This window comes from Barbatula barbatula (genome assembly GCF_947034865.1).
Source record: "Barbatula barbatula genome assembly, chromosome: 20".
Lineage (NCBI taxonomy): Eukaryota > Metazoa > Chordata > Actinopteri > Cypriniformes > Nemacheilidae > Barbatula > Barbatula barbatula.
The window spans coordinates 13,571,386-13,594,736 of record NC_136783.1 but is presented as its reverse complement, the minus strand read 5'-3'; the positions used below and the strand labels follow the sequence as shown (position 1 = coordinate 13,594,736).

The following is a 23,351-nucleotide window of genomic DNA, read 5'->3' as shown; positions in this document are numbered from 1 at the left end:
TAAACTACATTGTGGTTTATGCTTTTAGTGAAGCTACAGTGTGGCTTATGCTTTTTGTTGTCCTTATTTTGTTCCAATTGCTTCCATTGTTTACCTCATTTGTAAGTCGCTTTGAAAAAGTCTACTATATGTAGATTTGGAATTCTTCAGCACATGTCTTCAATTTCAGCTGGGTTTACTCATTCAAATTTTGGCATTGCTCGGCATAAATCTCTATTCGGCTTTCACACAGGCGTGTCCATGTAGGAGGAGAGGATGGACTAATGGTGATATGGAGAAGCTGATCTCAGATGTGAATGAGAATATGAAGCTCAGACTCTATAATGACTCTACAGGTTGAACATTTGTAGATCACTGTAAAGGAACGAACATGGAAATACTCTTAAAGAAATCAAACATTTGTTAATGAACACATGATGTATCTACAGTATGTATGGTATGTAGAGATGCACCGAGAGCTATAACGTTTGCATTACGTTATATTAAATTCACTCACAAGCAAAAATCTTCAAAAAGCGATCGTGTTCCCCTCGTACCTGCTAAATATAACCATATAACATGATGTGTTTCTAGTTTTAACTGTTTTGTGTGTATGTTATGAGGATTGACAGCCTAATGCGATCGATTTCCTCACATATCTAATTTCAGCCGTTGTTTTATGATTTAAAAATATGATTTCAGGAAATCAGGAAGCCATTGTGAAATATGTTAAACACAGCAGACATCACATGCATGTTTTAATGGCCAAATTGTTACTAATTTGATTCAACATTTCAGACAGATGGTATTAATTTTCAGAAGGGTGCACATTCTCTTGAAGTTGGGAGCACCAGTGCTACCCACAGATATGGTGCTACCCAGGAAAAATGTAATTTCGAGGTTTTTTATTTATTTGCTTAAAAAAATCTATGCAAGTTACCTTTGCATGCTATTCAGTTGTTTAAGAAGTCTAAGCTTTGCAGTTATAATGGGGTAAGTCGATTGTTTACAACAGTTGTTTGTGAAATTTGCCCAATTAAAAGGTTCTGTATTTTGACTGGAACTGTCATGCATCCTGATTCCTTCCCTTCATCATGAATGCCACCTCTTTATAAACACTATCATTTGTGGGACTTGCTGACCTGTATAATACTAGTGAGGCATTTTTCTATAATATTCACTCACCATGACTGTATAAAAGGACATTTAAAGTCCATCAACTTTAGTATTTCCTCAATCAATATAAAATGTGGTAAAAAAATACCGCCATGTACCGGAAACCGTTATAAATCTGGAAAATACTGTTATTAATTTATGGGCATACCGCCCAGCACTAATAAATATGCTGTTGGTGTACAGCAGGGCTTGGGGCTTTACAATAATCACTTTGTTACTGTAGGCGGCTGTTGTGGATATCTCCAGCTGCTCCCTGTTCCTCATTTTTTTCATCTCTGCTGCTAGTGCTCCGACTCAGCGGAGCTCTTAAACATTTGCTGCAGTGTAAAATCTAGCCTGGAAATTTTCAGTCATAAATTGTCTCCAGGTCTCGGATCAAAGGTTTAGTGAATGACACGTTTGAACTCTAAAATCAGGGTTGCGTCAGCAGAAAGTTAAAGATGCCATGCTTTGATTATTTTTTGGGTGTTTAACTATGGATGTTCATGTTTATAGTTTCCAAAAATGCTTTATATTTCAAGTCTATTGTTCACCGCTGTCCCTCTTCTCATAAAATTATAATTTATTTCTGGTTTCCCTCAAAGTCCCTCCTTCCGAAATGCTCTGATTGGTAAAGCTGACATCAGTCTGTTGTGATTGGTTCCCCCCTTTTAGAGCTTGTGTCTGAAGATGTCCCACCCATATCATATCAGCGAGCTTCTGGCTTTTAGCAATAAACCGTAACAAGGACATCAACTTCACTTCATCCGTTAAAAACATGTGAATCGATTGCGTTAACTTGGGTCCAATATAAAAAGGCTAAACAGAGTAATAAAACAAGCACTAGGAGACGTTTGCTGAAGTATTTGAGGTATGCGCGCACACACAATCTCAGTGTATTACACATAACTTTCTTTAACATCGGCTGTGAAAGCTGTTCTCTCTAACCACACACTCCAGCGTCTCTTCTCTAAGGAAGGACTAACCCCTTTTTTTGGCATATTCCTTTGGGCAGAGGTTATTCAAAAACTCTGAATAGTGACATGTACCTGGGAAGTAAAGGGCTGTAGTCCAATTCCAGCCGAATTCTGTTAAAGACAATATCTCACTTTGCGTTGAACTTTGAGCTTCTTTTGTTTCATTGCTTCTTTGTTGTGAATATATGAACCACGGTGGGTGTTGACATATTAGCTTTAGTTTAAAAAACATATTTGCTTGTATTATACTTGCTTGACCGATTTAGAAAAAAATGCCACATTTAGTATTCAGGCACTCTAATGATAGACATGACACCTCACACTGTACAGCGTATTGCTGGTACGTTTACTACTTTTCTAAGCTGACTTGCATGCTTATTAAGCCACCAGGCGATCAAATGAAACTCCGTTTAGCTTCTAATTGGTCTTTGTTCTTACTGGAACAAAGGAGTGTACGACACAATGAAAATGAAATGGATTATTGCCTCATTGTTCAAGCCCATTAAATTGCTCTTTCATTTTATACATTGATTCACAGAGGGGCCGCAGGGTTGCCTCGGGCAACTGCAGTCTGGAATCAATACTATTCCAGTCCCCTGTGAATTGTGGGATATGTAGTCTCCCAATGAGGGTCATGATTGTTGCTTTGAAGAACAGGGGTGTGACCATATACAGCTTTCTGAACCCTTCCCCCAGTGTATGGAGCTGTCTAATGACTCCGTATGGTTGTGGCCCAGCAGGCACGGCGGTAATGTAATCTGAGGGTCCAACCCTAGGGCTGTCATCCTTGGAGGGAGAAGCCACCACCCAAATATGAGCGCATAAGCCGGCAGAGAAACAAAGTAGAAGAGTGGGGATGTTTGGTTCAGGTGACTTGGCTAATGACGTGACGTGTCATTCAAATGAACTGGTGTCCACCGATGAGAATATGACCGTATGTGCTAACGCCTAAAGTTTAAGCATAATTTTAAGCATTGGATAGTGTGTGAGTTCAGGTTATAGCCTCAGGATCCTTAGTTTTGGTTAGAAAAATGCTTTCTTGGAGTCTTTGTGTGTTTTCTTCTCCACCGGTGTACAAGACCCTGAGGTCTGAATCGGGAGGTAAACATTCCAGAATAAATCCGCAAGAGATGCAGTTTGGTAATTTTCCATTCTTTACTACAAGGAGAGCCAACGCACTGACCTTCCTCCACACGGTTTACAGTCTTTATCTCGGTATCTGTTTTTTAATTGTGTTAAGATGGAAAGATTGCTCGCCTTTATGCTTTTTTCGATTAGATAAACTTATTTTTAGGCTACGTTAGCTTTCTCGCCTAGGTTGTAAATCATGACCACTTCTCTGGAAGCCGGCATTAAAGCCTCTGTTCTGTTTGCTGGAGTTCTTGTTTGAGATGTCTGTTTATGTCTTCATTTCCAACAGTCCCACATGACTGAAGAACATCCCTTTTGATGTCTTCATCGCAATTTATCAACTGACTTCCTGTATCTAGGTTGTCTCCAGAAGACCGGCGTCTGCTGTGGGAGAAGCGTTATTTCTGCCATGTGGAAGCCAGCCGGCTGCCGTTGGTTCTGGCCAGCGCACCCAGCTGGGAGTGGGCGTGTCTCCCCGACATCTACGCCCTGCTTCGACAGTGGGGGTGCATGAACCACCTGGATGCCCTGGGCCTGCTGAATGCCTCGTGAGTGTTCCGGTAACCATGGCAACCACTCTGTTGTTGAGCTGGAGGTTAAGTTGAGCTTGACCGTCGAGTTGGCCACAGGCTTGATTTGAGTAGACCATGAAGAATTGACCTTTGCTTTTGTCCAACAGAACACATGTGCAGAAGCCAGGATAGATAATCACATCCAACACACTGTAATTACTGACATGATTTTATAAGCTTTAATGGTGTTAGAAATATTATCGTAAGAAGAACTACATGGTAGAAAAACAGGTCATACCAGCTTAAAATCGTTAGACTGATCAAGTAGCTTAATCTATGGGTTGTTTTAAAAGGTTAACCAGGTCATACGGGCTTAGCCAAATGGGTCCTTTAGCTGTAACCATGATTACTTTGATGATGAGCAGAATCACTTATGATATAAACTAACTTGGACTGATTTAAAATCATGTAAAACCATTTACTGTCAGCTGTCAGCTGCTGGTTTTACATTTCGTCATCTAACATATACCGTGATTTTTAACTATAGACTTGTTTTGGGTCAATGTTAATAAACAATACAACCAACATTTATGTGGATGTTTAAAGGCTGATTCACAATGCAACAACAGAGTTATTTCAATGTTTTTAAACCAGGTTTCCAGATCAGGAGTGTCGGCACACGGCCGTGCAGTGGATGGACTCCATCTCTGATCCTGAGCTTTTAGACTTTCTGCCTCAGTTAGTACAGGTAACAGGCCATTTCCCATTTTCTTACTCCCTTCCTATTCGTGTATTGCTTTTATCCAAGCATTGTCATTTCATTTACTTTAATCTGGTTTGTCTATAGTATGTCTGTGTTTTACCTTCCTTTCTTTTTGTTCCCCTGTTCCCACCACCCATTTAAAAACCAGCTCTTAAATGCTTTCTCTTTCTGTCTTTTTGTGTTAAACAGGCTCTGAAGTATGAGTGTTATTTGGACAGTCACCTGTTGCGGTTTCTGCTGAGGAGGGCCATAGGGGATATGCGAGTGGCTCACTACCTGTTCTGGTGTGTCATCTCTCGCTGATTTATACTGTACATCAAAAACACCGTTCACATATATTAGTCATTTATTCGCCCTCAAGCTGTTCTAAACCGAGTGAACACCGAGAAAGATATTTGGAAGATTGCTTGTTGGGGACTTTTGACTACCATTGTTATTTTTTCTACTATGGTAGTCGGTTACGAGCATTCTTCCAAATATCTCTTTCTATGTGTTCATCAGAACAAACACATTTGCAAGTGTTAAACTGCTACCTAATTTATCTTCATTACAACGAGTATATGAAAAGGTGATATTCAAAAGCCCCGTATACAGTTAGAAACTTTCTTCCAAAATTTGTCCAATGTTAAGGTTCAGTTTTTTCTCTTTGATGAAAATGTTCCATTCTTTTTCAAGTTATTCCATAAGGATCAGTGTCTGATCTATATATTTTAAGTGTCTGATTTTTTTCCTCTGAAGTCTTGAATTATTTTAGATGCAAAAGCCTCTATGCATGTATGAAAGAGTGCTTGTTATGAGTGTGTGAAATTGGTTCACAGCGCCATCTGCTGTACAGCTGGAGTATTTATTTTGTAATTTAAAATAAAAACAGCATCTATTCATTGTGTGTCTAGGTTACTGAAAGATACTCTTCAGGACTCTCAGTTCAGTGTGCGGTATCAGTATCTGCTGGCGGCGTTGCTGTGCTGCTCTGGTCGGGGTTTAAGGGAGGACTTTGATCGGCAGGGCTGGCTGGTTAACATACTGGCTAAAGTGGCCCAGGGAGTCAGAGATGCATCGCCTTCATCCAGACAGGTCAGATTTAACCTTCCTCACTTTACCTAATGTCAGTTAGACTCGCTTACACCGGTCAATAATAAATTTAGCACCTTTGATCAAACCACACGTTTTCTATATTGTGTCTCCAACTACTCCAAAAAGCCGCTCATCCCCATCAATCATACGTGACAATTCAAGCAATGAGTATTCTTGTTTTATTGCTAGATACATTTTATAGAAACGTTAAAACACTTTTTTTGCACTATGCTTCCCCCTCTTTTTAATATCCCATCACACGTATTAATGTACCAGGTGAAGAGTCTCCATGTGTTTTCATATCTGTTCATAAGGAAACAATTTGTAACTGAAACGTAATTGGCCAACATTCTTCTACAGTTCTAATTTTATTACAAAGCTTGTGCTATATTTAGTTTAAAAGAACCAAGTCAGTGCCAAAACCTAAGGGGGGATTATATTCTTGACACCATGTGGTCACCACATTTATTTTCATTTGTCGTTCCTCTGATGTTCAGGCTATTCTCCGTGAGGGTCTTGATGAAGTCAAACATTTCTTCACTGTGAACAGCAACTGCCGACTTCCCCTGAGCCCGGGCCTGCTTGTCAAGGGCATCAACATACAGGTACAAACAACAACTTCATATCACGTAGACATCTCTGTGTAGCTTTTCAGGATCACAACAGGTCTCACTTTCTCTCTATGTAGTCTTGTTCCTACTTCAACTCGAATGCAGTTCCCCTGAAGCTATCATTTCAGAACCAGGATTCTCTGGGGGACAACATCAATGTCATCTTTAAGGTACCTGCTGTGTTCATTACAGCTCATTGTTTCCTGATGCTTTTAAATGTTCTTCTTTGTCACCTGTGGTTGTTTTCTCCTCTCTCTCTCAGGCGGGCGATGACCTGCGGCAGGACATGCTGACCCTGCAGATCATACGGATCATGAATAAGATCTGGATCCAGGAGGGACTGGATATGAGGATGGTCATCTTCCGTTGCTTCTCTACTGGAAGGGGCAGAGGTAACGACTCAAAAGTGCAGACTTTGTACTTACTATTAAGGATGTGCTTTATTGAAATCAAGGTATATACTTAAAACAGGCCTTAAACGATTATAAGCCAAAGTAAATACTAAACAGAACATGAGAATATGAACACAAAACTGTGATTTGAACTGTTGCACCAGTTGTTACTATTTGACAGACAATAGCTGATCTTGGATTTAATGATGTGAATTGTTTTAGGTTCCTTTTTTAAATTTCTCTGTACTTTTTGTCTTTTTAGGCATGGTTGAGATGATTCCCAGTGCAGAAACCCTCAGAAAGATCCAGGTTGAGCATGGAGTAACCGGGTCCTTTAAAGACCGTCCATTGGCAGATTGGTTACAGAAACACAACCCCACTGAGGAGGAGTACGATAAGGTAGAGCTGCATTCTTTTTATTATCTTCACACTTCAAAGCCTTGTTTGTCTAACTGATACGTACAAGGACCCAACTGTTTTATTAAACCTTTCAAAAGCGCCACCGCCGCTTCAGTTGCATTAGGTTGCATCATGTTATAATATCTCATGTGCTAATAACGGTAATATGCTCAGTGGTGGTGCAGAAATGACAAGCTTTGGCTTCACTCAAATCTCTATCACGAAGTAGAATTTAATAAGAATTGATTGTTTCAAGAATTGATTGTTTCATGAATGCCTCTTTCTCACATCGGTCATTTGTTGTGTGTCTTCACAGGCTGTTGAAAACTTTATCTACTCTTGTGCTGGTTGTTGCGTGGCTACATACATTCTGGGCATCTGTGACCGCCACAACGACAACATCATGCTCAAAACTAGCGGACACATGTTCCATATTGACTTTGGCAAGTTCCTGGGGCACGCGCAGATGTTTGGCAACATCAAACGGTAGGAATACAAAAGATGATGAAAGTAATTTTTGTCTCCGATTTGGATTTGTTGTGGTAGAACAGTGTAGACCGGCTCAGCATTGCAACAAGAGGAACGTTTTTGAACTAAAGCAGATCTGAGTGTTGATAGTAAAAGTCACCATTGTTCTCTGCAGGGACCGGGCACCTTTCGTGTTTACCTCTGATATGGCCTATGTCATCAATGGAGGTGACAAGCCATCCAGCCGTTTCCATGATTTTGTGGATTTGTGTTGCCAGGCCTATAATCTCATCAGGAAACATGCACATCTGTTTCTTAACCTTCTCGGCCTGGTGAGTCCACAACAGTTATTGCTTAAATGAGGGGTTTTATTAGTTTTTTGGTGGTGGTGAGTGTTTTAGAATTGCATTGCATCTTAAGTGCCTTAAATCAAAAAACTATTAGTAACCTCTTGTTTGACTGCAGATGCTGTCTAGCGGAATACCCGAGTTGTCTGATGTGGATGATTTGAAATATGTGTATGATGCCCTGCGACCGCATGAGTCTGAAGCGGATGCTACAATGCACTTCACCAGGTGAGGACATCTTCAGGCCAATTCAAAATGTTTATGAAAAATGTGACTTTAACATTGATGTAATGTATATTAATAGTTTATCATTAGAATCTCTTCCCACATGTCTCTGAGAACAAACTAGAGTTCTGTTTTCTGTAAACAAGTGCATTGTTGTCCGTTTATCTCAATCCTCTCTCTTGTCCTAGGCTGATTGAGTCCAGTCTTGGAAGTGTAGCGACAAAGCTGAACTTCTTCATCCATAACCTGGCACAGATGAAGTTTGCTTCCTCCGAGGAACGCCCTGTTCTCTCATTTGCTCCACGCGTCTACACCATGAAAACGGATGGCATGATCCGCAGTCTGTTTGTTTGCAGACACATAAAAATCTGTACCCCAAGCAAGGGTTATGTAAGTCGACAGCATTTACACTCCATTGTATCCCAAATGCATTTAAGTTCTATAATAATTGATATACCAATCATGACATTTTTCCTCTCTTTGCAGTCTTATGTTGTGAAAGTGGAGCGGGAAGGTCAACAGGGATCAACGTTAGTCCAGAGGACCTTTGAAGAGTTCCATGAGCTTCACAGTAAACTTCAGCTCATCTTCCCATCCTCCAAACTCCCCAGGTATTATAAAACATATTTTGGTGATGTGAATTCAATCACAAGACCTTAGTGCCTCGAGCTTCAGAAAAACTCTACCATAGTGGAAAATAATGCAGGTTTCTGCTGTCAATGGATATATTTAGTCTGGAAGAGATAAGTTATCAAACTAAATGAAAGCTGCACATTTAAAAAACTTCTCAGTGCTTACAGCATTGCCGATCTTCTCACAGTCAAGCACAAAATGGTATGATGTATAATAAATGTATAACGTGTGGTAGCTATAATATCTATTGCAATACCCCGTTAGCTTTCCCAGCCGCTTTGGGATTGGTCGATCTCGAGGGGAGGCCCTGGCAGACAGGAGGAAGGAGGAGCTCAATGGATATGTTTGGCATCTTATCCATGCTGCTCATGAGGTGGCACAGGTAACCTTTGACCTTGCTTTAAGCACTGGACCCTCTCAGTCCTTATTCATGTTAATGTTATGTGAATTGTAATCTTAAAGTCATTAACCACACCAACTTGTAATATTATTTGTAAATAGTCATACGGTATTGGTCAATAGGCAGACACTACCTGTCAGTAGGCATGGGCCGATAACCGGTTTCAAGGTTTACCGCGGTTTAATATTCCCGCGGTTTCAAAACCACTAAAAATGTCCGCTGTACCGTCTCTGCGGTATGCGCAGCTTTTTCTCTTCCGCATAGACGAAAAGTAAGTTACAGGAATCCCTCAGGTTGTGTGCGAACGTAACGAGTCACATGACCCATCCCTCTCCGGTTGATACACGCAGTAAGAGGGAGTGAGTCACGTGTATGGAGAATGGCTGAAGGAGGTGAATCTTTCGAACTTTTTCCCCCGTCAAAAAAGACGAAGTCTGCCGTGTGGGAATTTTTTTGGTACCGAAAAAGTTCAGACGGCAGCGGCTTGGAGGAGAAAGGACATCCAACTTATATGATATGATAGCCCATCTACAGGAGCACCACAGATCACTCTTCGCTAAAGGCAATGCTGTCTTTTTAAATAAACATTTGCAACCATCTAAGAGAGTTTGCGTGTTTAGCACTGTTAAAATAAATACTATTCTGCTTTCTACGCCAAGCAAATGTAACTGAGGACAGCTAGTGAAGAGCTGTGCAGTGTGTAAAACCTCACTCCCTGACCGAGAGAGATGCGACTGCGGTCTTTAGCCTCCTCGTTAGAGCGCCTGTCTCCCATTCGGCATTGTAATGCCGTCATAGAAGCCCACACAGAGAGGGGAGAGTGGGGGTTACATACATAACATGGCTAATCAACTAGCCGATCATGAACTAGTTTCCTCCCTCACGTTACTTCACAGAGCGGGGACGAGTTTAATACATCAATTTAGCTGAAATCCCGTTCACGTTTATACTTTTAAGGCTCCCGTAATTTGTGTAATGTTACATCTGTTAATAACTAAATTTAAAAATGCAAACTGCTGGTAATGTACAGAAAGAGCCCCTTTGTGTGTTTGCAACACACTAGCAATCAACACTGAAATAACAATAATGGATTTCAGAGCATTTTTGTGATGACAAATTTAGAAGAACTCGCATTATTCATTTAAATTATTTAACCTGACATGTTTACTGTTCCAAAATGTTGTATAGGTTTCTTCAAAATAAAATGTATTATGTTCAGTGGAAAAGTAGTTTTTATTGGAAAAATTACACATTTAAGAGATGTTTTAGTAATACCGTGAAACCGTGATAGGTTTGTGCAATCATACCATCAAAATCTCATACCGGCCCATCCCTACCTGTCAGGACTGGGTTTCAATTTGACTGGCTTTTTTCTTGGAATTCAGCCACACGTTCTGTGAAAACAGACACGTGTTGTCTGTAAACAGCCTGTCCACAGGCCTCTATCATGAGCCAAGTCTGTCATAACCAGCTGCCAAACAGTGTACACTTTCAGTTTTCTTATTCCTGTACCTTGTGCAACCAGATAGCATCGCGTCCATACTGCAGTGCTTTAAAATCTAAGGCTGCTCCCTGTCTTGGTATTCGTTTGCTTGTTTATTTTGGTACCTGCTTAGGAATTACTTGTGGTTGTCCGTCAGCAACGTAACCCTCTCCTTTTACCTTCAGTGTGATCTCATCTACACCTTCTTCCACCCTCTTCCAAGAGATGAGCGGGCGGGAAGTGTTGGAACTATTGTCAATGCTCTCCACAATAAGCCAGCAGGTTAATTTCCTTATTTGTCTCTTTACCACGCTCTCGTACTCAACCATGTGAATTATAACTGTAGATGCTTTCACATCATATGATGAATTCAAAGTTCATAAATTTTAGTCCACCATCATGTCACATTATTACACAAACTCATAACAGTCATAGAACAGTCATTTTAATCCAATCAGATGCACCGAAACAATGTGACAATGAGTGTGAGTAAGTGTCACACCCGGTTACTGGCCAGAGTTTTATCTTTAACCGCTAGTGCAATGTGCCTGCAATCACACAGCATGTACTCTGAATGCAGGGTCAACCCAACACGAGTTAGTAAGCATTTCTGTACTTCACTCACTATTAATTTATCACAAGTAGTTAAAAATTGACAGAGTCTTCGTGTGTACAAATCTGCTGTTGTTATCTTGGAATAATTTATAAAAAAAAAGCATTGATATTTTAAAGCTTATTAGATATCGATTTAGTAGGACGTGATCATAGAACAACATCCTTGTTCTGGAAGAGATAATACGATTTTAAGTTATGTAAGGATCAATGTCAATACCTATCTTGGCAAAATTTGATCTGTGGTAAAGGTTAGTGTCTTGTTAGTCTGGGCTGTAAAACTGAAAATCCAATCGCTTTATTTACCTAATCCACTTTAACTGCCTTGTAGACACATGCATGCAGCTGTTCAACACTAAATATGGTTTCTGTTTCCCAGATGTGTCTTGTGCTACTGTACCCGGTAAAGTGGCAGGAGAAGTGAAGCTCTCGATTTTGTACAAGAGCGAAAAGCTTTGTATTATGGTGATGCACATTAGAGGCTTGGTGAGTATTAGATGAGTGAAATTTTCATATTTAAATTAGGCAGGTGGACAGGTTGCATAACATGACCTCCATCCTCAAAACAGTATACCTTGGTTTCCTTTTTATAAAACAAAAGTTTTGGTAATGTTAGTGCTGACCCTTTTTGTAAAATCGTAGCTCTGCAAAACTGAGAACCCCTACTCTATTATAGTCTTAACTAATGGGTTATGCACCTTTCTTCAGCAAACTCTACAGGACGGAACAGATCCAGATCCATACGTCAAATTGTACCTCCTCCCCGACCCTCAGAAAACTAGCAAGAGGAAGACCAAGGCAGCCCGACGGACATGCAACCCCACTTATAATGAGATGGTAAGTCAACACATGAGATTGTTCTGCCTTCATGAATCTTCAGTTTAGCAATGACATAATCTCCTCTGTCTTTCTTGGTAGCTGGTATATGACAAGATACCGCATGGGGACTTGCAGCAGAGAACCATTCACCTGCGAGTACTGAGTGAGGGAGCATTCTGGGAAAATACCCTGCTGGGCGAAACCATCATTCACTTAAAAGACATCATACCAGGCCATCGCTGGGTGGATTGGCACCAGCTGAGCTAACAGAGAATACTAAAACTGGCATGTACTTGTGTGGACGCCTATTGGAAGTGAAGAGTTTCACTGATGTCCATCACATGCACGTGTTTGTTGTCCATCTTTGCTTAAGGGTCGGGAAGTTGAAGATGCCCAGTTGCTCAGAAGGCTGTTTCCCCCAGTGGGGGTGTTTGTGTGGTTTTTGATTCTCCTACCCAGGAGTCTGTGATGAAGCATCATCACTTGATACGGTTCTAGTGGGGTTTTGTGCACCATGTTAATCAGACCTTGGATTACAGAAAGAGGTTCTTGCTAATACGATGAGACGACAACCAAGAGGTGGGGATCTGTTTAAGGTCTGCTGTCCATATCCTTTGCTGTCCGGAAACGTTCAAATTTAAGTTATTGTCTCATTAAGATGTCTTTATTGCAGCTCAATTTTGGGCTATTCTGTGTCTTGTGACATTGGTTATGTCCTTATGTATCAGATTTACATTGTAATTAATAATGAGGGACTGCTTTCATATTGTAAAATGACAGGTAAGTGCAGATTGCTTGTGATACTTGCCTGATACAACATCAACACCTAAGTAAGATAAAAACACTCAAAGTTTGAAAAACAAATGTCTGATTTAGCAACTTGCTTAAACCAATTGCAGTGGAAATTTCAAAACGGTGAATGCAGATTTTTTGCTTTGTGTAAAATGTGTGATAACATAAATACAAACCCAAAGTGCATGTACACTGTAGTGAACAAAAGACACAAACTGCTATTTTCTTTTCATAGATCTTTAATTTCTTGAAGATAAGTCACACAAGGTTTTGAAGGACTTGAGCTTAGGGTCATTGATTTTGTCTTACTGGTATACAAGCGTAATCGACAAGAAATGTTTTCGAAAATGGTTGATTTGCATGCTGTGAAATACTACTGGATAAATATTGCTTTTTTGCATTTGTTTGTCAAGTACATTGACTTCACATTTTCCAAGTTTTATTGGTTAATTTAACTTTTTTTTTGGTTTCATTAAAAGGGAGTAAAATGAAAGCTTGGACTATAGCAAGTCTGTCAGTATTTCCATTCCTCCTTTTAATGTCAAATGGCATGCAAATGTAATGCCAAATATACAACAGTAGTTTCTCTTTCCCTGGGAACCCAGTGTAAAGATTTTCACAAATCCCGATTTGCTTTACTTTGCACTTAGTTTAATTTTGAGAAGAAAGAAATAACTATATTTGAGAAAGATATAGCTAAAGGTAGCATTGAATGGAATAATGGAGAGATTGGAAATTGTGTCCAATACACATACAAATGTCCAGTGGCATTGTTTTGTGTAACTCTTGCCTTTGAAATGTACACCATGGCAGGAACCTATTAAATTATTCAAGTGACCTACAAATTGAAAGTGAAACCCTTTATATGTCAAGGTGCTCTTACAATCCATTAGCCTTAAGCAAGGTGTACTGTCATCCAGGTCAAAGGAGTGTTCCATACCTTTTTCTAACAAAACAAACAAGCTTTATTCAGGCATGTTAAAATACATATTGAATAGACAGTTTCTTTATTTTCATGCAGTCCAATAATAATAAAAAGTGATTTTTGGAAATGGTATCTTTGTCAATGTGCAGAAGAGAGTTGATTTAGAAGTATGGAACTTTTATAACATCTGTGACCCTTATTTTAATATTGAAAGAGAATGTAAGAGTAAACCCAGTATGCCAAGAATATAATTGATGCGAGTTATGGATATAAATGTGCTTTATCCCGCTTTTATTTTAAGAAAAATGTAAAGTGTTCTGTCTAATTTTAAAATGTTTTTTACTTTATTTGCACTTAATAAATGCACAGGAAAACGTATTTGACCCCATTTGAATGTTTTTGCCTTGGCAGGCAGGCATTTTGCTTTTATTTTTCAACTACACTGCTTATTTTGTTCGCTCTAAGGTGGTGCAATTAACACCGATGAATGATGAAAGTAACACGAAATGTATGTTGTCTGGTGTGTTCACACAAGTTCCCCTCTTTCAAACATGTGCTGATTGACCACAACAATCTGCTTTATCCCATGTGCTGTTTTGGTTCACCCTGAGGTAAGAATTACATCAGGCTTGAGTTCATCAAGACTTAATTGCATAGACTGTGTTCTTCCACGTTACTCATTATTGTTCAGACAAATCTCTAGAGAACCATGACTCATCCATCCGTGTTAATATATATTAATACATCCCACTGAGAGTACAGTAAATTAAGACAACCTGGGAATAAAATTCTATTTAACGCTTTAATCTATAATTTAGCCTGTAAATAAAAACGGACATTTTATAAACTCGCATAAAATGCACTGAAATGTTTTAAAGAGCTTGAATGCAGACTTTGGTTCAAAACTGTGTATCTCATGTCTGTCTGTTAAACTGTGAAGGAAAATCTTACCAGAAAGCGGCTCAACATGATGCTGTTTTTAGCACGCACATTGAGGGCAACATTAACCAGTTCCAGAGATCGTATGCAGGAACGTCCTCTAAAAATATTTGGCCAAGCATAAATAGATTTGTCAGACGAGATGCATGCTCAGTCTCGCTTGACTGCATTGGTAAAATAAATAAGTAATTGGTAAATAATAATACTTTCAGTATTCATTAGGAGTCATGCACTAAATATCTTAAACGCCTATCAAGCCATACGGGAGATTTACATTTTACCACGGTCCCTAACCGCGATAGACTTCCTGTACTTTACAGACGCTCCCTTACAACGTTTCTGATGAAATCTCTCCACTTTAGCTCAGCGGCTAGCTCCGACGAGCCGAACGGGAATACCAACGAGCCTGAACGATAAAGTATTACCATTTAAGGCGAAACCGTTTTTCCCATCGTATGGGGATCGCATAGGCAAGTTTTTGGTGTTTATAACCGTCTTTATAGTATTTTCAGAAAAACGCGGCGGTCGGGCTCGAGCGAGGTGACATAATACTGACAGCTGAGGAACGTACACTTCTTCTCTCGGACGACAAAATGGCCTTTTTTTCGAGCTTTACCCTGGAATGCACTGGTCTACAATGCTCTCATACAGCTTCAACGCACCTTTCCTGCCCTCCTGCCGTCTCTACAATTCCATCAAGCCGAAATAAATTGCGTTATTTTCCTCAGGACAACAGAGTTGGAGTTAATGCCGCGGTCAATATGGACGCTGATGGTGCTCGCTGGCGCCGGGTCGGACTCGAGGCACAATAAACGGCATGTACTATTTCATGTATCCCTAAAGAGTTTCAAACAGTACAAATGGAGATTGCCAAGAGCTGAAAGCAATGAAAATTTAACAGTTTTCCTTTTCTCGTAGCTAACATTTAGCCAAACGCAAATTTGTGTTTAAACATTAAAGCCTAGTTCGCAACTAGCTGCGTTCGCCAACTCGAAATTGTGTTTGACAGACTGCTACTTAGTAAACGTTCATATTATCATTAAAAAGGTTCTCTGTAAAGCCCAGCACGTTTATGCTTGTTAATGTTATATTAAGTTCATCTAGTCGTTTTAATTCTAAGGCGAAGCATGTTCGGAAGTATGAGCACACATGGACACTTTTCTAAAGAGGACACGCGGTCCGTGCGTGACAGGAGTCATGACAGCTCGTGGATCAGCGTGTTTTCTATGGTCTCCAGGCCCGCGTGGTCTCTCCTGCAGAAATACTTACCAGGAAGAACCCAGACTGCGGATATGGGAAACTCGATAGTTGGGGGTCTGGGCGACCCCTCACTGAAAGTTGCATACCTCCACTGCCATCGTGACAACGAGGTGTGCGCGTCTCCCGGAGACCCGGGGACTCTGGCCTGGTTGACTCAAGATTCGCTGAGCCAACTGAGAATCCAGCACGGGACACAAACGGATTTCAACACGCAAAGGCAGGCATCTGTCGGATACCTCGGAACGGCGAGGAATTTTCTCAGCCAGGTGTTTATGAACGCGTCCACCGCGCAAGAAAAAAGACTGAAGGGAGCTGAGGGAAACCGACCGGAAGTCGTTTGTTGCACGGATACGGCGACCGCCCGCCTTTCCAACGGCAGGTGGTGGAATGGACCTTTGGGAGTTGAGGATAGCTATCAGAACTGGCTGCTAAGTCAACCGCAAAATACAAACGAGACTGGTACAAACTGGCAGCATTGTGGTGAACACCACAGTATTTCCTATTGTCAGAGTCACTCGCAGGCTTCCATCGCCATGACGACTGAACTTTGTGTATGTAGGGATGATGGAGCGTCAATGAACAACGAAAGTGCTGGACCCTCGTGCTCCACAGTGGTCCACAATGCAGGCCTACGCACGGAATTCCTTACAAACTCACACCAGCTTCCCTTAGTAGATGATGAGCAGCTAAATGTTTTTCAACCTCTAGTTTGTAATACAACCTACAGTGAGGTGGCAGTTCTGACCCCAGATCAGGATAATGGCTATTCTAGCTTGGAAGAAGAACACTCAAATATTAAGCTTTGTAGTATGAGGCTGCTCACTGAGGAGCAGGTGCTGTCAGAATCAGATGGACATGATGCCTCCGGGGACAGCTCTTCACACAGTAACACTACAGGGAATGAATCTGTAGAAAACTCTAATACTGAGCCTGGCGACTGCCAGGATGAAATTCAGCAACATGAGAAAGATTCTGAGTCTGAGACTGACAAGGCGTCCGAGGGATCATCTTCTGTATCTCCAGCACCTGATGACCCACCCGTTTTGCCCAATCCTCACTGTCAAAACAAAAGCATCGCCTATATCATGGGCAGCCCTTGCAGTGACGAATCTGAATCTGAAGATGATAGCGATTGGGACAGTAATGATGATGATGGGTTTGACAGTGAAGGTTCATCCGACCTATCAGAGTCGGAAGACAACAGCGACGATGAATCAGATACGGATGAAGAGGATGCCGACTCTGAGACGGAGAGACTGTGGAATTCTCTGTGCCAAAACGAGGACCCTTACAACCCTAGGAATTTTACAGCTCCGATAAGGACGGCCTCCAAGCCAAACCCTGCTACAGAATCTCCGGTCTCTGAGTCCCCACCGGTGCATATGTCCTCCCACCTTTCACCTTCTCCTTTGTCACCCTCGCTTTCTGAGAACGAGTCGAGCGAAGAGGCTTGTGAGGTGGATGAGGACGAGAACCTAAAACTGTGGAACTCATTTAGTTGCTCAGCAGACCCCTACAGTCTCCTCAACTTTCAGGCCCCTATACAGACTCAGAAGATTCGTAAATCTTGTCAAAAGAAAACGCCACCATACTACAAAAGAGAGGAGGCTGAAGAGAGGTTGGACAGTGGTTTTTCAGAGATTTCCTCTGGCCCATGCTCGAGTGGTGTCATGGTTGTTCAGCTGAAAAAGGTTTGTACTTTTTATCAGTTTATACGCATTACATGCATGTTCTGAACTGAAACTGCTTGTGTAATGTAGTCATGTAATGTTGTGTTTGCATAAAAGGTGTACTTAAGGGTGGTGTTGGAGCTTAAGAGCACTTTACTTATGTGTTTGGAATGGACGAATGAATCAGATGGATAAAACTACTCCTTCCTTGACTCATATACATGTTGTGGTGTTTAGTTGATACAGAGATAACAAAGTGCCTCCACTTTGTCATTTCAAATTACCAAAAGGTTTAAAATTATGATCTGTACTGTTACAGCTACTGTAACTCTGGTAATAAAGTCAGTGTTAGTTTGGGAAAGTAATCTGAGGCAAATTCATTTTAAATTGTCAACAGGCACAATCTGTTCGAAATGATTATAGATGGATAAGATATGAAGACTTTATTGCCCCTCTGGAGGAAATTGAGACCTTAAGGGAAAGTGGCCTAAGAGATGTAGATAACGGAAAGTGAGCCTTGCATATGGTGAATAACATTAAAAAGACTATATTGTCCTCATCTTAAATTCAGCCTTTGTCTTCTTATAGAGTATTTATAAACTCCTTTATTACTTTCTTCTTGCAATGCTTGCAACACATTGTTTTCTTTCATACTGTCATTTGGCTTTATATCTTGGCTATATTCCTTTCCACCATGGCTGTAAAAGCCAGTCTGTGAAAATGATGTAAAGCCATGCAATATCATTTTTATTTTTTCCCTCTGCCTGTTCTAATCTGATGCAATGGTTCCATTTTGCCGTCTCCAAGGAGACATGAGTTCTTACTCTGCCCATTACTCATTATCACTTGATGGTGTGGCGGATTTCATGACTCTGGCATCACACCAGCAGCCACAGTCATTAGCTTTGGTCTGGGGATAGCACTCCCAACCACTCAGATTGAGGTTATCCATCATGTACTTGCTCATTATTTTAACAATTAAGTGTGCAATTACAAGTTACTTAGCAACAGTGAGACTGCAAGTCTGGAAAGAGCATAAAAAATAAATTGTGCAGCTGTCTGTCTTGCTCTTTACCTTTACCCACGTTTACCCTCCCAAGATAACCCACTGTAAAGCAAAGAAGAGATAAGGTTTCATGTTTATTTAGATTTTCATAACCTGTGGTTTATCAGTCACTGTAATAAAGTGGTGGCTCAAAAATGGCAGCATATGGGTCCCAGAGATTAATGACACAGTATGCAGTGTTATATAACTCTAATAGCAATGCAATGGTGTAGATAAGGGCTGTCCAAAGTCGGTCCTGGAGGGCCGGTGTCCTGCAAAGTTTAGCTTCAACCCTAATCAAACACACCTGAACCAGCTAATCAAGGTCTCGGTAGGCAGACTAGAAACTTCAAGACAGGTTGTTGAGCCAAGTTAGAGCTAAACTCTGCAGGACACCGGCCCTCCAGGACCGACTTTGGACACCCCTGGTGTAGATGAACAGAATGCTAAATGAGTTGCAGTACTTTGCATTGTCTTTATAACTCTTTCTCTGGCAGCAATATAAATATTTTTTGTTCTTTCACAGGTGCAATTTGTTGAAGAGGTGGAGGAATTCTATGCCAGCAGTGATGAGGACCGCCATGGCCCCTGGGAGGAAATTGCCCGGGACCGGTGTCGTTTTCAGCGCCGTGTGCAGGAAGTTGAAGAGACTATCAGCTATTGCCTTTCTCCAATGTTTCGCTTGGTCGTTTTTCAGAGACTATTCAATGCTAGTTAATTAAAAGCCTTGTTTGTTGTTTGACAATAAATGTTAACAATGAATAAGAAATAATATATCAATAGTTTAATTCAGCGCATCAGGAAAGCCCTTTAATGTTTCAAGGGCTCACGCGTCACAAATTCAAGAAACTCTTAAGTTCCTTACTTCACTTAAATCGCTAAAGGTCCACGTGTTTTGTGCTGAACTGTTGAGTAGATTTTGGAAATATGCATTTTGTTTTATTTTTTTACTTTGTCATGAGTCACACTGTCCTTTCAACGCCTAATAGCAGTGATTTAATTTTAAGGGAAAAAATAAATTAAAGGAATCCCATTTAGTTCAGAAGAAAACCAAGGTTTAAATAACTGTTTGACATGTTGTCCTTATTAGAGAATTATTAAATGATGTACAGATATTACACAGAAATGCACTAACCTCACCTGTATGTAGGAAGCAAAATTTGTTAATTTCATTTTTGGGTAAAAGGAAAGCGAAAATATTCCCATGTTAAGTGTTAGGTTTCATTTACTATTGTTTTCGCCTAGCAGGTCACTTTACAAACCCCTTGTGTTGTAACCTCAAAGCCAAAGAGAACATATGTCTGCTCTGGAGAAGATGATTAAGCCAGGCCTCAGTATTTCAAGCCACAGGGTCATGCCGATCCTCCAGAGTGACAACACTCATACCCACATTGAATCTAGTGGTATTTACCGGAGCCGAGCAATGCTTCAGTACCTGTTCCTGTGTTAGAGTAAAGATATATGGACGTGGGCCTTAGTGCAACGTATTTGCATGATCCTAAATGGTAAGACTGTCTTTTCTCTATGACTAGATATTGGACAACCATTTTGCTTAATATGTGGAAATCACTGTTGTATAACGGGGTATTTTCTCTGTGCTTTGAACTGTGGCAGCTGTGACGTACAGTAAAATCTTGACTATAAGGGTGAAATGCAGGGACAAAATGCATGTTTTTGAGCTGAACTACATAATATGCTTGATGTTGAAGCATAAAGGTAATTTGTTAATCACTATAATTAACAAAGGCATTTTATTTTTATAATACATTTTAGCAGTAAAGCATCTTGAGTTTGTGACAGAAATATTAGTCCTAATTATTGTTAATTAAAAAGTAATGCAAGAAATGTGACTCGTTGTTTACTCTTATATTGCAACTGTACACTAGCCTGCATCAGATCATACTCCCCAAACTGTTTGTTAAAGCTTTGCACGTGGCTCAGTAGATTAAGATTTGTTTTTATTTGAAGGTCTGTGCACAATTTGAGAAACTATTCTTCCATTTTTATTTTATTATTCTACAAAAATGAAACAAAAAACAGAGGCAAGTGAAAAGTATAAAATAATTGTAGTGTCACATATTTGAATCACCAATTCCATAGTTCCATACATTCACAATAACAATTAACTACACTCCATGTACACTTTACATTATATATGAAGATCTACAGATCTAACAGACTTAAAGCAATATAAGATAAACAAACCATCTATCATGTAAATAGTCTGTAGTATATATATATATATATGGAGAAGTTTGAAGAAGAATGACGATTTTTAGACACCAGACAAAGCTACGCCACTTTATTGTAGATGTTCTCGTTGTTGCCTTTGACGTCGAATGCGCTGTTTTATATCTATGAGTTGTAGGAGGAAACCAGCGAATAGGATTTCCAACATCACAAATGATCCCGCCTCTCGAACATTCTCATTGGTCAACGGATGAGCCCAGTTCAAATTTGACTATGGTCTGTCAGTGGGCGTGCCGTCTGAGAGGCCGAGCACAGTAGCAGCCAAGAGACTCGACAAAAATGGAGCTCTAATGATGACGTACTTTATTTGTGTTTTTAGAACAGTCGTACTGCCACTTTGGATGATGGGATGTGTCATTTGGTCGCACATTGTTTAAATTAGCCTACCATGTAATGCTGCCTTAACGTGCTCTCGAAAGTTCGCTAATTTCCACTTTAACCCGGAAGTAACGTCTGGATTTAGAAAAAGTATTTAGCAACATTAATGTAACTAATGATTTAGTAGCCTTAAAACTACACGTATCTGCTGACGATAAAAGTTGTTCCGTTCCATAAGTTATTTCCGGGTTGATATGGGAATTTCAAGTTTTCCAACGCTGTATTGTCAAAATGAATTCCATAGGCACTCATCATATTTAGGTACATTTAGTATCGTATTATATTATTATTTTAGAAAGAATTTGATATTTTAAAAGCCTTTTTTTAGAAACGGATTAAAAGACGTGCTCTTACGTTCCAACAATTCTGCAGGCACTAGATGGAGCTACTGTCTGATGATGAAAACGTCTTCCACAAGAATAAATGCTTTTGTATTTCGGAAGACTTTTCTGAGAGAGAAAAATATATATTCTTTACGGAATAATACAAATGACAGCCCCCAAATGTTGAATGTTAGAATCAGTGGCCCCTCTAGAAAAAACAACTGCGCCTCCATCATGCAACACGAAGTCGTTAACTCGTTTTGACGCAATTGTTCGGATTCATGAACATGTTCGTAATTTCAAAATGTGAGTTGGTATGAAATATATGAAAAGTATGGAAATGTACACCAGCTGCATACCACGTGTAAATGGTGCTTAAAATATTCAACGTTCTGTTAGTCTTTTAGACAAACTGATGACACTGCATTTTGACGCACCGTGTGTCATAATTATATTTAACCAGTTATTTTGCCCTGTCTTATTTCATTTTTTAACTCTTTAACTTTGGGTAAAACGTGAGTCACTGTCCTTTTTGCACAGCTATCCAACCACAGCGGAGGAGAGGCGGGACAAACACTACATTGACCAACCATCACACACAACAACGGATAAGTTAATATGGCATTTTTATAAAAATGCTTTAAATGAAGACACTAGTAACATGTTACATGGATATTCAAAATCACAGCAACCAACGCAACGTGTCTCCGGAAAAACGCGCAGCGCTCCAAGCGCCACCATCTGGTCATTTTAAGAAGGGCGCCAGGCATTATTTCAGCTGGCTGAAAGGCTTTGCTGGACACAGTTTCATTTATTCATTTATTGGTACGCATATAACCTATTATGCAGTTATGCAATAATGTTGCCAAACCAGAGAATGAAGTCAAGAGGATTCCAGCGTTCCTGGATACGTCATTTGCGTAGCTGTATGCGGAGATAGTATGCTAATTGCAGAGATAGTATGCTAATTGCGCGCCCTGTTTACCAGTGATTGGAATTTATTAACATACACACATTTCACTATCAAATCAGACGTTTTCGGGAAGGTCCGTTTTACGCGTAACTTACACAAAATGTACACACTATATATATATATATATATATATATATATATCACGTATATATACCAATCACGCGGCAGATAAACAGAAGAGAGGGAGAGAGAGTGGCAACACAAACATATCTCTGCAGCATGTGGTGTCAGGGACAGAGAGCTAGTGTGCTTCCAAAACAGATGTGTCTCATATATATATATATATATATATATATAGGCCTATATTTATGAATGTTTCATGAATTAGGCCCAATATAATTGCGGTAATCTTTTGTATCCATAGTTGAATGTCAAACATGTCGAGATTGTGAACGTGAAGTGACGTGTGTTTATCAGGGGCCTCGGCCGAGTGTCTGCTACAGTTGTGAGCGTGTGGAATGTGAGGTATTAGAGAGCAGATGAAATCCAGCTGTACGTTCAGCAGCTGAAATATGAGCATGATCACCTGCCACTGACTCCACGCTTACTGTACTGGGAACAATATTTCTCTCTTAAGTCAATATATCATATTTTTTTGTATTTACGCTTAACGCTTCATGACAAATTAGAAGTAGTTACAGCACCTAAACGTTTGCACTTTCTTTCGTTGACTACTTATGCTTTGACCTTTTTCTTAAAATGCATTTTTAATATATTTTAAGATTTAATGCATTGTACACCGTATCATTTCTTTCCTCACAACCTGAATCACTTTTACATAATTAAACATTATTACACAATTAAAACATTTAACTT

General features: G+C 40.0%; 2 protein-coding genes across 3 annotated transcripts in view; both read left to right on the top strand.

Moving 5' to 3' along the window:
- Positions 1-13,270, top strand: part of pik3c2b (phosphatidylinositol-4-phosphate 3-kinase, catalytic subunit type 2 beta) — a 37,919-nt gene extending 24,649 nt beyond the window's left edge. For both annotated transcript variants that reach the window (XM_079482649.1, XM_079482648.1), the window contains exons 16-33: positions 3,602-3,790; positions 4,409-4,502; positions 4,707-4,801; positions 5,411-5,591; positions 6,089-6,196; positions 6,280-6,372; positions 6,465-6,594; positions 6,857-6,993; positions 7,310-7,479; positions 7,637-7,793; positions 7,927-8,036; positions 8,222-8,423; positions 8,520-8,644; positions 8,931-9,048; positions 10,735-10,831; positions 11,541-11,647; positions 11,870-11,998; positions 12,080-13,270. In XM_079482649.1, coding sequence (XP_079338775.1) covers positions 3,602-3,790; positions 4,409-4,502; positions 4,707-4,801; positions 5,411-5,591; positions 6,089-6,196; positions 6,280-6,372; positions 6,465-6,594; positions 6,857-6,993; positions 7,310-7,479; positions 7,637-7,793; positions 7,927-8,036; positions 8,222-8,423; positions 8,520-8,644; positions 8,931-9,048; positions 10,735-10,831; positions 11,541-11,647; positions 11,870-11,998; positions 12,080-12,247 — 2,410 coding nt within the window. In that variant the 3' untranslated portion in view covers positions 12,248-13,270. The remainder of the gene's footprint in view (positions 1-3,601; positions 3,791-4,408; positions 4,503-4,706; positions 4,802-5,410; positions 5,592-6,088; positions 6,197-6,279; positions 6,373-6,464; positions 6,595-6,856; positions 6,994-7,309; positions 7,480-7,636; positions 7,794-7,926; positions 8,037-8,221; positions 8,424-8,519; positions 8,645-8,930; positions 9,049-10,734; positions 10,832-11,540; positions 11,648-11,869; positions 11,999-12,079) is intronic.
- A 1,627-nt stretch (positions 13,271-14,897) lies between these two features.
- Positions 14,898-20,461, top strand: ppp1r15b (protein phosphatase 1, regulatory subunit 15B). Its single transcript, XM_079483935.1, has 2 exons — positions 14,898-17,587; positions 19,138-20,461. The coding sequence occupies exons 1-2, from the start codon at positions 15,764-15,766 to the stop codon at positions 19,327-19,329; spliced, it is 2,016 nt and encodes a 671-aa protein (XP_079340061.1). The 5' UTR covers positions 14,898-15,763; the 3' UTR covers positions 19,330-20,461.
- The last annotated feature ends 2,890 nt before the right edge of the window (positions 20,462-23,351 follow it).